The sequence below is a fragment of the Sarcophilus harrisii genome, chromosome 3, assembly GCF_902635505.1.
Source record: "Sarcophilus harrisii chromosome 3, mSarHar1.11, whole genome shotgun sequence".
Lineage (NCBI taxonomy): Eukaryota > Metazoa > Chordata > Mammalia > Dasyuromorphia > Dasyuridae > Sarcophilus > Sarcophilus harrisii.
The window spans coordinates 327,431,978-327,444,112 of NC_045428.1; the positions used below are offsets into that span (position 1 = coordinate 327,431,978).

A 12,135-nucleotide genomic window follows, 5' to 3' on the forward strand; every position below is an offset into this window, starting at 1 on the left:
CCACTAAGCATTCAAAGAGTGAAGTATCAGAATAATAGCTAGTATTACTACAGTGCTTTAAGGTTTGTAGAATGCTTTTTTAACTTCACTTGTTTTTAATGATAATTCTTTAAAATAGTTGCTTATTGCAGTCACACTTACTAATATCTGAGAGGCATAATTCAAACTCACATCTTACTAATTTCAGGTCAGGAACTCTATTTACCATGCCACTGGAGGGGATATACAGAGATACTGTAATCCAACACCCTCAATTTACAAATGAGGAAAGTGAAACCTCAGAGGATCCAAGTGATTCAACAAAAATCACAAAGTTTGAATGAGATTCCAGATCTCAACCTCTGTCTTGGTCTTTCCATTATACTATGATTTAATATGTTCTGTCTGCTGAGAATAATAAAGTTGCTATTATTATTATTATTATTATAAACCTTATGGGCTATTGCTCTAAATTTCCATTAAAGGATTCTGTTATGACAAAATGTTCATCCTGCAATGTATTGACTAGGAATCTAGTATCTAAGATCATTGCCCATTTTTCATTCTTACTCGGAAGTAACGTAAGAATGAATCAAGGAAAAACCACCTTAAAGCACTTATTCTGTGACTGGCAATTTGATAAACTCTCGGCCTATAAATACAAAAAGCAAATCAGTCCTTGCTCTCAAAAGGGCGGTATTTTAGTAGTGGAGGACTGTGTTTTAAAGGGAGCAGTGGGTGTAAAAAGGAGGAAACTGACTGACTTTATTCTTTCCAGGAAGGAGGTAGTGGGCTTGGGGTCCAGAAAGTTCAAAAGTGACTTATGTGCCTTTGGTTAATTAACCTTTGCTGCAATTCCAGAACCATTCCTTAGGACACAGAGATTCTCAAGTCTAATTTGCTTATTTCACAAATGAGAAAATAGAGGCTTCAAGTAGTCATGACTTAAGACTGAGTGGCTTATTGGTGTCCTAGTTTTCTTTTTACTTGTATGAGTATTTCTTTTGAATCTTTTTTGGTGCATCTTCATCTAGGTCACTCTGGTGAATGAAAGATGGGTGTTCCTAAAGGCTGTGTCCTTTCACTTTGTATTATTTCACTAAGTGATCTCAGTTTCACGGTTTTAGGACTAATCTTCCATACTGATATTTCACCTGTCTTTTGGATCTCTTCAAATAGATGTTCTATAGATGTCTAAAACTGAACATATCCCACACTGTAAGTTATATATTTAAAACTGGAAGGCCCTTTAGAATTCAACTTGTCTAATTCCATCATTTTACAGATGAGGAACTGACATCTTAGAAGATAAGTGTGACTTGCCCAAGATTTCATAGATATTTAAGGAACATATCTAAATTTTTTTCATTTGATTTTTCATTGATGTCTTTTGTCTTTATGTCATAATTATTGGGCAGAGACACTCCTCTTCCCTATGAAATTTTCTTTTAACAAATAAAATCAAACAAAACTCAAATAAAATGCATTATCTATTTTATTGGAAAGAAAACTGATGTTGAGAGAAGTTAGCTTATAAGAAAAAAAGAAATTAAGATAATGTCAAAAGAACACTAGCCTGGAATTCTGAGAGTATACCATTATTTTACTTCTGGATCCTAAATTTAGTTTCATTAATTCTTTATATGACATTGGGCAAGTTAACTTTGTTTCCTTGGTGTCATTCTCTTCATTTGTAAAATAAGACAGTTGGATTAAATGTCTTTAAGGTTCCTTCCCGCCCTAAAACAGGTAAATTAGGGTTCAATTCATGATTATACAAGGGATTCCTCAATTCACTTTAGGAGTCATCAACTTAGTTCTTTTAAACAATAGTTTTTCATAGGCATTTTTTCATCACTTTCTATTGAATAAAGGACATACGCTTGTCCCAGGTACTTACATTTTCTTACTAGCAATGCTAAAAACTTAACTTTTCCTTCCTTACACATACCCCACCTTCTTTAGGGGATCTGATGGAGGGACTTTTTCAGGTTTTCCTATACAGGTGCGAAATTTATGTGAGTCTAATAGAAGCTCTTTGTAGCTTCCACTTTATCCTGTTTTCATAAAGATACTTGGAACTATTTGTTCATCCTCTGTGTCTGAGTACCTCTCAGCAGTCCACTCCAGATTTGGATTTTCCCTGTTTTATTCTAAATTCTTACTGGATCTTGACACTCCCATTAGTCACATAACTGACTAGTTTCCCGACTTCCTCTACACATCTCATTCAGGGCTCATGAAGGAATCCCTTCTTGGCCTATTTTCATATATTTAGCCTCATAGACCATCTAGACCTTCCTCATATTCTTCGATAGAAAATGAGTCAGGAAGTTAAATGATACCCCAAGGGAACACAAAGTAATGGGGCTACAGGCCACATAACCCACTTTATTGTGCTATCTAGATATACTCTGCTTTTTTCTGGGCCTTCTTCTGTTTTGGTTGTTTGTCCTGGGCTGGACCAGAACTGACTCTCCTAACTTGTGTCTTCTGCTTTCATCCTAAGATTAAAAATGCCTGCACACTTCTCATAAGAGAGGCTGTTTCTGGATTTTTGTTGTTGGATGCTTCTGAAGTATTTCCTGTATTAGAGAAGCTCTTTTTCCTTTCTAGTCTTATCTTCCCCCTTCCCCAGCCTAAGCTGTCCCATCTCCCAGCAGCATTTGGGCACGTTAAATATTTGCTCATATTTAAAGTCTTCACAATGACTGTTCCCCTCCCAACTCTCTTTATGGCCTGGGAGAAATGGATCAGACTTTTTAACCAAGCTCTTATACTTCCCCCATTTTATTATCCAAATAACCACCTTCCTCTTTAATAGTGGTTGGAGCAAGCTGTCAATTTTAAATACTCTACAAAGATACTAAAAGGATGTTTGTTTCTTCAAGTGGGTGAGGAATGTGCATGAATGTTTTATATATAACTTATATGAATTGCAGCCTTGTTCCTTGTGATCAGTATAATCAAAGATTAGATTCTAGGCCACTGGGCTTCCCTTTTAACTGAGATCTCTGTGTGTTGTTGCTGGAATGTATATTCAGTATGAGAAATAGTGGGGTAGTTTTACCACTAGATGGGTGGTTTTCTGTCATATAGGAGATACTTGTGTCTTGTAGTCAGACTCAACATTTTTCTGGAGATATACTGAAAATTTGGGTTGTCAAATCATTTGATCTAGTTTATAGAACAAAATGAGTGTGTTGTTTAGCTCACCATGCTCTTACCAAATGAAACATTGGATTATCTGGTTCTTTGGAATTGTAAGGACAAGTCAATACAAGGAACATGAAAAGTTATTATTATTCTCATTTCTGCTGTGCTCCCCCTCTTAATTTCAGAAAATAACCAATACAGAATTAAAGATAAATATGAAGTTGAATAAAGTTACTTTTTTGGGGGATAAACAGATAAATTTCTTAAGTTAAAGCAGAACTATTTTGAGAATTACACTTTTTCCCTGTTCATCTTCACTGTTAGGACCACAAACAAACCCAAAACAGTTCTTTGAACATCTCTTGGCTTGTGTTGGAAAATATGTTGAGAAAAAGTCTTTCAGCCTAGGACATTTTAGAAACTCCTCTCATCATACATCAAGAGCATTCCTTTATAAGTTGTCCTAACTGAGAACACAATAGTCTTTTTATAACCTGGGTGAGTCATATGCCTGATATGAGAAAAGATAGGGAGAACCTATAGCAAGGTATAATGTTAAGCTTGTTAATAGTACATCATTGAATTAACACCATAAAAATGATACCTTACATATAAACCCATGTAGGAGAGGACGCGTAAAAGTAGATTTGGTATCAGGATTCCCATTTGTCAAGTGTAAATTGCACTATTAAATAATGGCTGTGTTTTTGAAGAAATCCAACCTTTAGCTCTTCTAAAGAGATTTTTAATTAAGATCTTCCATGCTATATAGTCATCATTTACATTCTCTTTGTGTTCATAAGAACCATTTTTCTGTTATCAAAGTAATTGACAGAATTGCTTATACATCTCTGATGTTCATGTGATTGATCTTTGGAAATAGGAACAGCCTTTTAAAAATTTTAATCCCGATTTTACGTTGTTATTCAGGACAAATTTGCGCAAAATTCAAAGAATTATATTTTAGGGCAGAATAAGAAAATGTACGTTGTGATTTCACGTTATAGAGAGAGACATTTTTGCCACAGAATAGCGAGGCAGGGAATGTAATTGCCTACTGGTTATTCAGATCATAACTTAATCACTATAACATCAGGTTTTTTGGGGGCTTTTTGCTTTTGATTGTCAAGAGAGCTCTGTGTGAAACTTGCTTTTGTATAATGGTGTTTCATAGGGAAAACCTTTTGATGGATCGTTTTGAAGCCAGTATTTAAGATTATTACTTTAGTGGCTTATTATAGATTAACTGATGTTGGAAATGAGGTGAAAATGCAATTGTAAAAAGTTATATTCCACAGTGGGGCAGGTGACAATCTTTGCACTGAAAATGTCGGCGGCAAAAGGAAAAACAAAACTCAAGCGCTTCTGGAGAGCGTAGCTGTTTAAGTGGGGGTGGGTTCTCTGCGCCATCCAGTGGTTACAAGATAAGCCTGCAGAAAATAAATTTAAAAAAAATAAATTTTCTTGCATTTCATATGACTATTTGTGGGGGGGGTTCCAAAAATTGCACCTTGTTAAAGCAAAGCTTTAAGAGATGCGCATGTGTTGTCTAGGCGTTAGCAGTACTGTCCTCACTAAACGTTCATTGGACAGTAACGCAACCCCAAGAAAAGGATGGTTGGTTGCGGTTCGCCCATGTCATCAAGTGAGGAGTAGGGAACACCAAGTTACCTTGTGGTGACTAACTTGCTGCGCAAGTTCAAGCTGAGAGATCACGAAGGAAGTTTTCGTTGATAAAATAACCCCATCAAAACTTCAATCTCGCCTTGCCTAGTCATTTTTTAAAGCGTTCTCTAAATTGTACCTGTGCAGATGATCTTTCTACCCACAAGGCAGCGCGCCGCTTAGTTGTTGTATTTGCATATGCGGCCTATTTTATTCTGAAAGGGGAGAGGGAAAGGACCCGCGTAGGAAAAATAAAATTTCTCTTGTCTTTGAGCTCCGCCTTGCCTGTTCTTTTCTCTTCTTGCGGTCCGGTTTTTTTCGGCTTTACGTTCCTATTGAGGTTGAGCCCAATTCTGCCCCAGCAGGAGAGGGGTGCACGCTCCATTGGTCAAAACGGATGGTCCCGGGAAAGGCGCTCTTGCTTTTCGCCTGGACAGTCAGACTAGACGAAGCCGTATTTTCGTGAACTTAGGAGCCCGGCGGCCAATTTTCGTTCAGAATCCTAATGTGTCCCCTGGTTTTTTGTTTTGCAGGTCGCACTTCTGGGTATGGACATCTTGTCAGCTCTGGTGTCCCGGCTGCAGGATCGATTTAAAGCACAAATCGGCACAGGTAAGGCGTCACGCGGCTACCTCGGCTCGGCTCGGCCTGGCCCCGCCTCTTCGTGCGCTGTCCCGCCCTTTCCCCACCCCGTCCCACTGCAGCTCCTCCTCCTCCCGCTTCCCGCACGCAACCCAGAGTGCCTCTCTCTTGCCATTTACCCCACCTCTTGCGCTGCCCCCCTCTTTCTCCCTCCCTTCCTCCTCCCTCCTCTCGCATGCACGAGCTCCCTCTCCTGGTCGGACCATCTTCCTACTTCTCTGAAACCCCCGAAGCCTCTACACCGAGTAGTCTGCTGTTTTTGGTAGATAAGTTAGCTTATGTTAGCCTTCTGTGAATGTCAGCTACTCTTTCTTCTACTTGGTATTTACCTAGCAGTTTTAGGCAGACACTAGGGGATAGGGGTGGAGGAGGAAGAATCCTGTAGCAAAAGCTCCAATCCTAGGAAAGCCATGCATTGCCTGTTTTAAAGGGGGAAAAGTATAAAAGCAAATGCTTTTAGTATTCATTACCATTTCATTTGTCCATAAAATTCTGGTGATTTTAAATGCCATCTGCTTTGAGTTCATGGGCGGAAATAAAACTTTTATTCAGAACCCTTTCTAGTTTTTATGCAAAGTATTTATCAATTATCTTCTTGCTAGATTTTGTCTTTAGTTTCCTGGTAATCCAGTGGGTAAAGGAAAAGTGGTCAGGCCCTCAAGTAGCTTAAAATGGTGAGAACGGAGAGGGGAGGAAGAAATGGAATGTGTAACAGATAAATATTTAGTGTAACTTGAGCAGATAATGAATGATAATTAAAACAGTGACAATATGAAAATGTCTCATTAAAAGCCAACAACTTTGAAGTTCCACAGACATTCATAGGCTCAAACAGGAAGAGTATAGAGGCCAATCTAGTCCAGATTCCTTTTACAGTTAAGATAACTGAAGCCTGTAAAGGTGAAAAGGTTTATCCAAGGGCACATAACTACTGTATGGCAAGGGATAGGATTCTTTCTAGATCTTTCTGAGGCCCAGACCAACTTTTTCTTCATCACTGCAGTGCTGAGACTTGAAACTAAATCCTCCAATCCAATAGTTTTGGGAAATGCCTTTTAAAGGAAAATAAAATGATTCTCCTTAAAACAGTCTTGATTTTGGCTGGTAGGGCAATGATTACATGAATATATTGCTTTGATATCTTTGATATTCCTTTGGGTAAGATTTTGAACATTTTTATTTTACTCAATTGATAATAAGGTGCCTTCGGCTTGTTTTAGAAAGAACTTTTTAATATTTAATATAGCTTATTTTCCTAGACACAGTTTATTTCAGGGTTAAACAAATTTTGTTTCACAAAGAATTTTTAGCTTAGTCTTATTCAGAGGTAACTAAGTGCCATTCAGACAGAAAGGACTACTTTTCACTCTTCAAGGGAAAAGTGGTTGACAGGTGGTGTTGCTAGAATTAGAATCCTGGTCTTCTAATCAGGTAGATTGGAGTTCAGATGTTTTTTCTACCTATATGACTTTAAGCTCTTCCAGGTTCCATTTTCTCATCTTTAAAAATCACCTTCCTTGTGTTTTGTGTGATTCCCCTGTTTTGATTTTACTACTTTTTAAAACTCACATTTTAACTTGATTTCACCTCTGTAAAATTGATCTCTTCTTCATAGAAATTGAAATAGTTTATTAAGCCTAGTCATTCTTCAGACTGAACTATTAAGGGTACAATAATTCATACATTATCCTTAGATTGAAATTTTTATATTCTCTTTGTTCCTCTTTTCTGTAATCTCTCCTTTTTGTTACCAAATTATGTCTTGTATTTGTGCTCCCTTCTCTTCCCAATTTAACCCTCTTCATCATCCTGAACAAATCTTTATTGCTACTCCTACATGATAACTGCACCACCTCTTATACCACCTCTTTCCATCTTCATTCCATCCTTCCCACTATATGAAACTTTTCCTGATTCCCCCTAGTTTTTAGAGCCCCCCATTCTCCTCAAATTATATTTGTTTATATGGTGTTTCTTCACTGTAGAATATAAACTCTTTAAGGATAGGTATTGGGTAAGTATCAATTTTGTTTTGTCTTATCCTCAGAACCTCAGAGAATTAAGGGAGATTTGTTGATTTTGATTCACTGCTACTGCTAGAATAAGTTTGTTTATGCCTGGATTTTTTGGTCATTTGTCTATATATCTTTAGTAATTCCCTATTATTTCTCAAATAAAATTAAAATTTTATTTTAATGGCATTTTAGATCTTCCTTTCTCCCTTTTCCCTCAACAGATCTAATGGCATATATCATGCTACTCTCCCTCCCTTTAATGTTTAAAGCTTCAGACAGTGAGCTTGTCTGTCACCTAACATTGTGTAGTATTTTCTACTACTTTCTTTTTACCCAATTATCTGTGCAATATATGCCCCCTCCACTTGCTGAATTTGTTTATCCTAAGCCCTTCCCGAGTCTTCAGTTCATAATTGATGTCTCTTCTTCCTCCTATAACATCTTTATTTTTAGAAGCCAATGCTCATGTGATTGTGATAATGATCTTTATATAAAGAGGCAGTATGGGGTAGTAAAAGAGTCCTGAAGTTAGGAGATCTGAATTTGAATCTCTTCTCTTCCCCTGATTTTGGTCAATTCCTTCACTTCAATGATCCTTCATTGTCACTGGTCCAGTCACTGGATGTCACTGGATGAAGTGACATCCTTCCTTCATCACATTGGTCACTGGTCATCACCTTCAATGATCACTGGTCAATTCCTTCACTAGGTCAATTCCTTCACTTCTTTGAGACACTTTGCTCATCTATAAAAATGGGGCTGTGATAGAACTTATGACGTCACTGATGTTAAGAACTCCTTTCTCCTTTTTCAAAGAAGGCTAATGCCTTCTCTCCAATTTAAATTAGAGTTGCTAGGGATCTAACAGATTAAGTGAGTTGTCTAGGGACCCACATAAATAGCCTGCTAGAGGTGGGACTTTTTGGCTCAGATGTCAGCCTTTGTCCATTGATCTACCATGTCTCACTAGAAAGAATAATTATTACATCTTTTACCATTGTTGTTAGGAAAGGACTTAGTAAACCTTTTTAAAATTTATATTAGTGATGGCTTGCATTTTGGTTTTTTTTGGCAATTTTTAAGTTGTCTAAAGTGTGTGTGTGTGTGTTGTGTGTATGTGTGTGTGTATGGGGGGGGGGGAATGAAATACTTACTAATTTAATTCCCATTGCAGGAGTTCTTTTAAATATGAGTTGTTTTTATTATTTAGTCTACCATAATGTGCTTGCTGCAGGACAGCAGGTACTTGAAATTCAGTGAATTTAATTGGTGATCACAGCTTACAAAACATGTTTTGATTTGATTGGTTTTCATCTTGCTTTTAGTGCTCCCTAGTCTAATTGACAGGTTGGGTGATGCTAAAGATTCTGTGAGAGAGCAAGACCAAACTCTGCTGCTGAAGATGATGGAACAAGCTGCCAGCCCTCAGGTATAATTATGCAGAGCTCCCTCACTGTTCACCATCTAGCTCATATAAATAAGATCATGGAAAAGCATGCTTTTCACTTTGAAAATCCAGTGTACTAGAAAGATAATTTGTTAGGCCATTATTTTACTTTCTTTTTCTTATTTATTATTGTAGTGGAGCTATTCAAAAGCAGTATTAGTGAGCTATAAAGTATACAAGTTGAATTGTTAAAAGAATTAATATCCATGTCAGCTGCTTTTAGTTTGAAGGTTTTAGAAGGTTTAATTACTCTATTCAACTGTGGGAAAATGCAGTAGAGCCTTAGCTCAGTCTTATGAGGGAATTAAGAGAATTAAATGAGTTCAAATGACTCTAGCAAATTAATCATTAGCAAACTGATCTATTCTTCTATTACCTACTATTTGTTTAGACTATCTTTTTTTTAGACTATCTTTTAACCTATAGATGAAAAAAAAAAGTCTAATTCCTTTTGGTTCTTTCTAATTTTCCATGTCTTTTGCAGTATGTATGGGACAGAATGTTAGGAGGGTTCAAACACAAGAATTTCCGAACCAGAGAAGGTGTTTGTCTCTGCCTTATTGCAACACTGAATGCGTAAGTTTAAACCTGATTCATACTTCTCTTGTAGAACATAGTGAGCTTTCAAGAAATGCACTCATTCATTCAACAAGTATATGCAAAAGCTCTGTACTTAGTGTTCATAATCTTATTAAAAGGATTATAAAAATGTAGTTCCTTGCCTTTCTGAAATTAATAACAGCAGATTCATGATTAGATCTTATGAAAATGGAAGTACTTAAAGTGTCTTAGGTGGCCATGTTGAATCCTATGAAAACCTCTATATACTTTCAAGGAAAGTCTCAAAGACATTATGGATAATTTTATGGCTGGAGCTGTGTCTTAAAAGGATGGGTGTCAGTGTGGACTGAGCAGAAAAGGGGGTGGTATTTTTCCCATTCTTTCCATTGCTTGTACTAATGTTTGCTTTTGTTTTCAGCTCTGGGGCCCATACTTTAACGCTAAGTAAGATTGTGCCACATATATGTAATTTACTTGGAGATCCAAATGGCCAGGTAAGTTTAATATTAAAAAACATTGGGGGAAAACTTATCTAAGAAAGTTTACATAATTTTGGTATTCTGTGTATTAAGATTTATTTGAACTCTCTTGCTTGTTGATAGTACTGATAGTTTGTCAGCAACATTTAAGAGGTGCTCAGGGTAGTGTACCATATATAACTGCTGTACTGTGTGATACCAGAGGGATGGGGATCTCAGTCCTTACCTGAATTTCAGCCAGCCTTCAGAATAATTAGATTGCTTTGCCCACAGTTTCCATAGAAAAAATTGCTTTCTTGCTAGGCTGATTATTTCTATACCTTATTAATTAAAGACAAAAAGAATAAACCAGCAGGTTTGTTAAGTTGAATGTAGCCTACAGCTGAGTTAAACCAGTATGAAATTCAGTTTCTTTGGAGCAATATTTCAATACAGTTTCTCTCTGTGTGGGCTTTTCTTTTTCTAACATTTCTAGCCCTGTTATAGATTTTTTTTCTCTCATTTTTACTTTACTATTCATTTGTTTTGGGCAAATCAGTCAAATTTTTTTGGGTTGTAACATCTTCCTCTGTAAAACAAGGAGGTTAGACTAGCTGGCTTCTCGAGGTCCACTAATTCTAACTCTTTAATTCTGTGGTTGATGGTTTGAAGATCTCTAAAGAGCTTTCCAGTTCTGTTTCTGTGATCCTGCTCAGTTTCTTACTTTTTCCTCTTTCAGTTCTCCTCTCTCTCGCCTTCCATTTGCCCCCTAGTACCTCCTCTTCTCAAGAAGGGATTAAACCCAGGTCTTCCTGATTGTTCACACTTTTAAACCAGACTCCCTTCTTTCATTTGTCACTGTAGGAATTTAATGAGACAAACAGAGACAACTCACAGTTGCAACAGTGAATTTTAATACCTAACTGAAAAATCCTTTTTTTCTTTCTCCTTTATTTTTCTTCCTCTTTCTCTCTCTCTCTTTCCCTCTCTTTTCTTATAGGAGCATTTACTTACTCATCTTCTGAATTTCCTATGTTGTATTCACTCTATGCTATTCTTTCAGTTAATTAACTCAGAGCTCGAATGAATGAAAAATGCAATTGTTGAGGTACAAATAGAAAAGCAAGATGTTATGTTCAAAGACCTTACTTTCTAATGAGGGAGGCAACACTCAGGTTGATGGCAAGAGAAGGGATTTTTGATTTGGGAAGTTAATTGCATTCATGGGAATAAAGAGTAAGGCATTAGACTGCCAGGTTTTTTTCAGAAGAAATGGCAGCATTGATTAACTGTTTACAGATCAAGAGATGAAAAAGTTGTGGATGGGGAGGGAGGAGAAGGGGTTTGGGGACCACATGACAAGGTGTCCCTAGATATCTGCATTAGATGCATATGAAACATGTTTGGGTCCAGCTAGATTGAGTAGGTTAGTTTGCAACTAGTCACCCTCGGCCCCAGGGTAGAGTGGATTAAATTGAATATTTCACCTAGGAAGAGAAACTAAGCCAAGGTGTTCTCTGATCAGGAGATGGGAAAGATTGGCAGGGCAGAGGCAAGGAAAATGATAGCTTAATAATGAAGTAAACAAATATTTGTGGCAACTATAAAAATAGCTTAAAATTTAAGTTGACTTTTTTGCTTTGCTTTAACTTCTTTCAGTCTTTACTTTCTAGTCTCCCTTCACCTCTTCATACCAAAAATAGAATTGAGGAATGTTTTTGTGTATAATGTTTTATTTATTAAGTACAATTTTTTATGTTTTACTATTTAGAAGATTCTAGATATATCAGTGGTTTTAAAGGCTGGTACATTTATTACTTTATATAGGTTTTCAAAAAAAAAAAAAAAGCTTTGTTATGAGAGAGGGATTCATGGGGGAGGTAACCAGATTTGTGAAATAACTCTGTTTTTCTTAAAAGGCACCAATAAAACTTCTTAAAAGAAAAACATGGCCCCATTAGCCACTGTACAAACTTAAGCTAAGTTACTTGACATTTTTGAGTCAATATTTTCATTCATAAAATGATGAATTTGGAGTGGATATTTGCCAATGCCCCTTACAATTAAGATTGAGGGAGTTTATCTTGATATTGATATCTTGCCCTATAGATCAGGGCAACACTAAAATTTTTATCTCTACCTTGCTGTTGATTTCTGACCTTATTGAAGAGGCTAATGCTGTTAGCAGATAATTTTAAAATAGGTTTTTTGT

At 36.7% G+C, this 12,135-nt stretch overlaps 1 protein-coding gene, 1 long non-coding RNA gene and 1 other non-coding gene across 49 annotated transcripts in view; 1 reads left to right on the top strand and 2 right to left on the bottom strand.

Annotated features, from left to right (window-relative positions):
• CLASP1 (cytoplasmic linker associated protein 1) overlaps positions 1 to 12,135 on the top strand; it is a 319,850-nt gene that overhangs the window by 98,150 nt on the left and 209,565 nt on the right. For all 47 annotated transcript variants that reach the window (XM_031959887.1, XM_031959906.1, XM_031959896.1 and 44 more), the window contains exons 3-6: positions 5,334 to 5,412; positions 8,783 to 8,886; positions 9,389 to 9,480; positions 9,884 to 9,959. In XM_031959887.1, coding sequence (XP_031815747.1) covers positions 5,334 to 5,412; positions 8,783 to 8,886; positions 9,389 to 9,480; positions 9,884 to 9,959 — 351 coding nt within the window. The remainder of the gene's footprint in view (positions 1 to 5,333; positions 5,413 to 8,782; positions 8,887 to 9,388; positions 9,481 to 9,883; positions 9,960 to 12,135) is intronic.
• Positions 556 to 5,335, bottom strand: LOC116422400. The gene is made up of 2 exons (XR_004233012.1): positions 4,807 to 5,335; positions 556 to 4,565 (listed from the first exon to the last, which is right to left on the bottom strand). It is a non-coding gene; the product is annotated as an uncharacterized LOC116422400 (long non-coding RNA).
• Positions 4,629 to 4,754, bottom strand: LOC111719728. The gene has a single exon (XR_002769732.1). It is a non-coding gene; the product is annotated as a U4atac minor spliceosomal RNA (small nuclear RNA).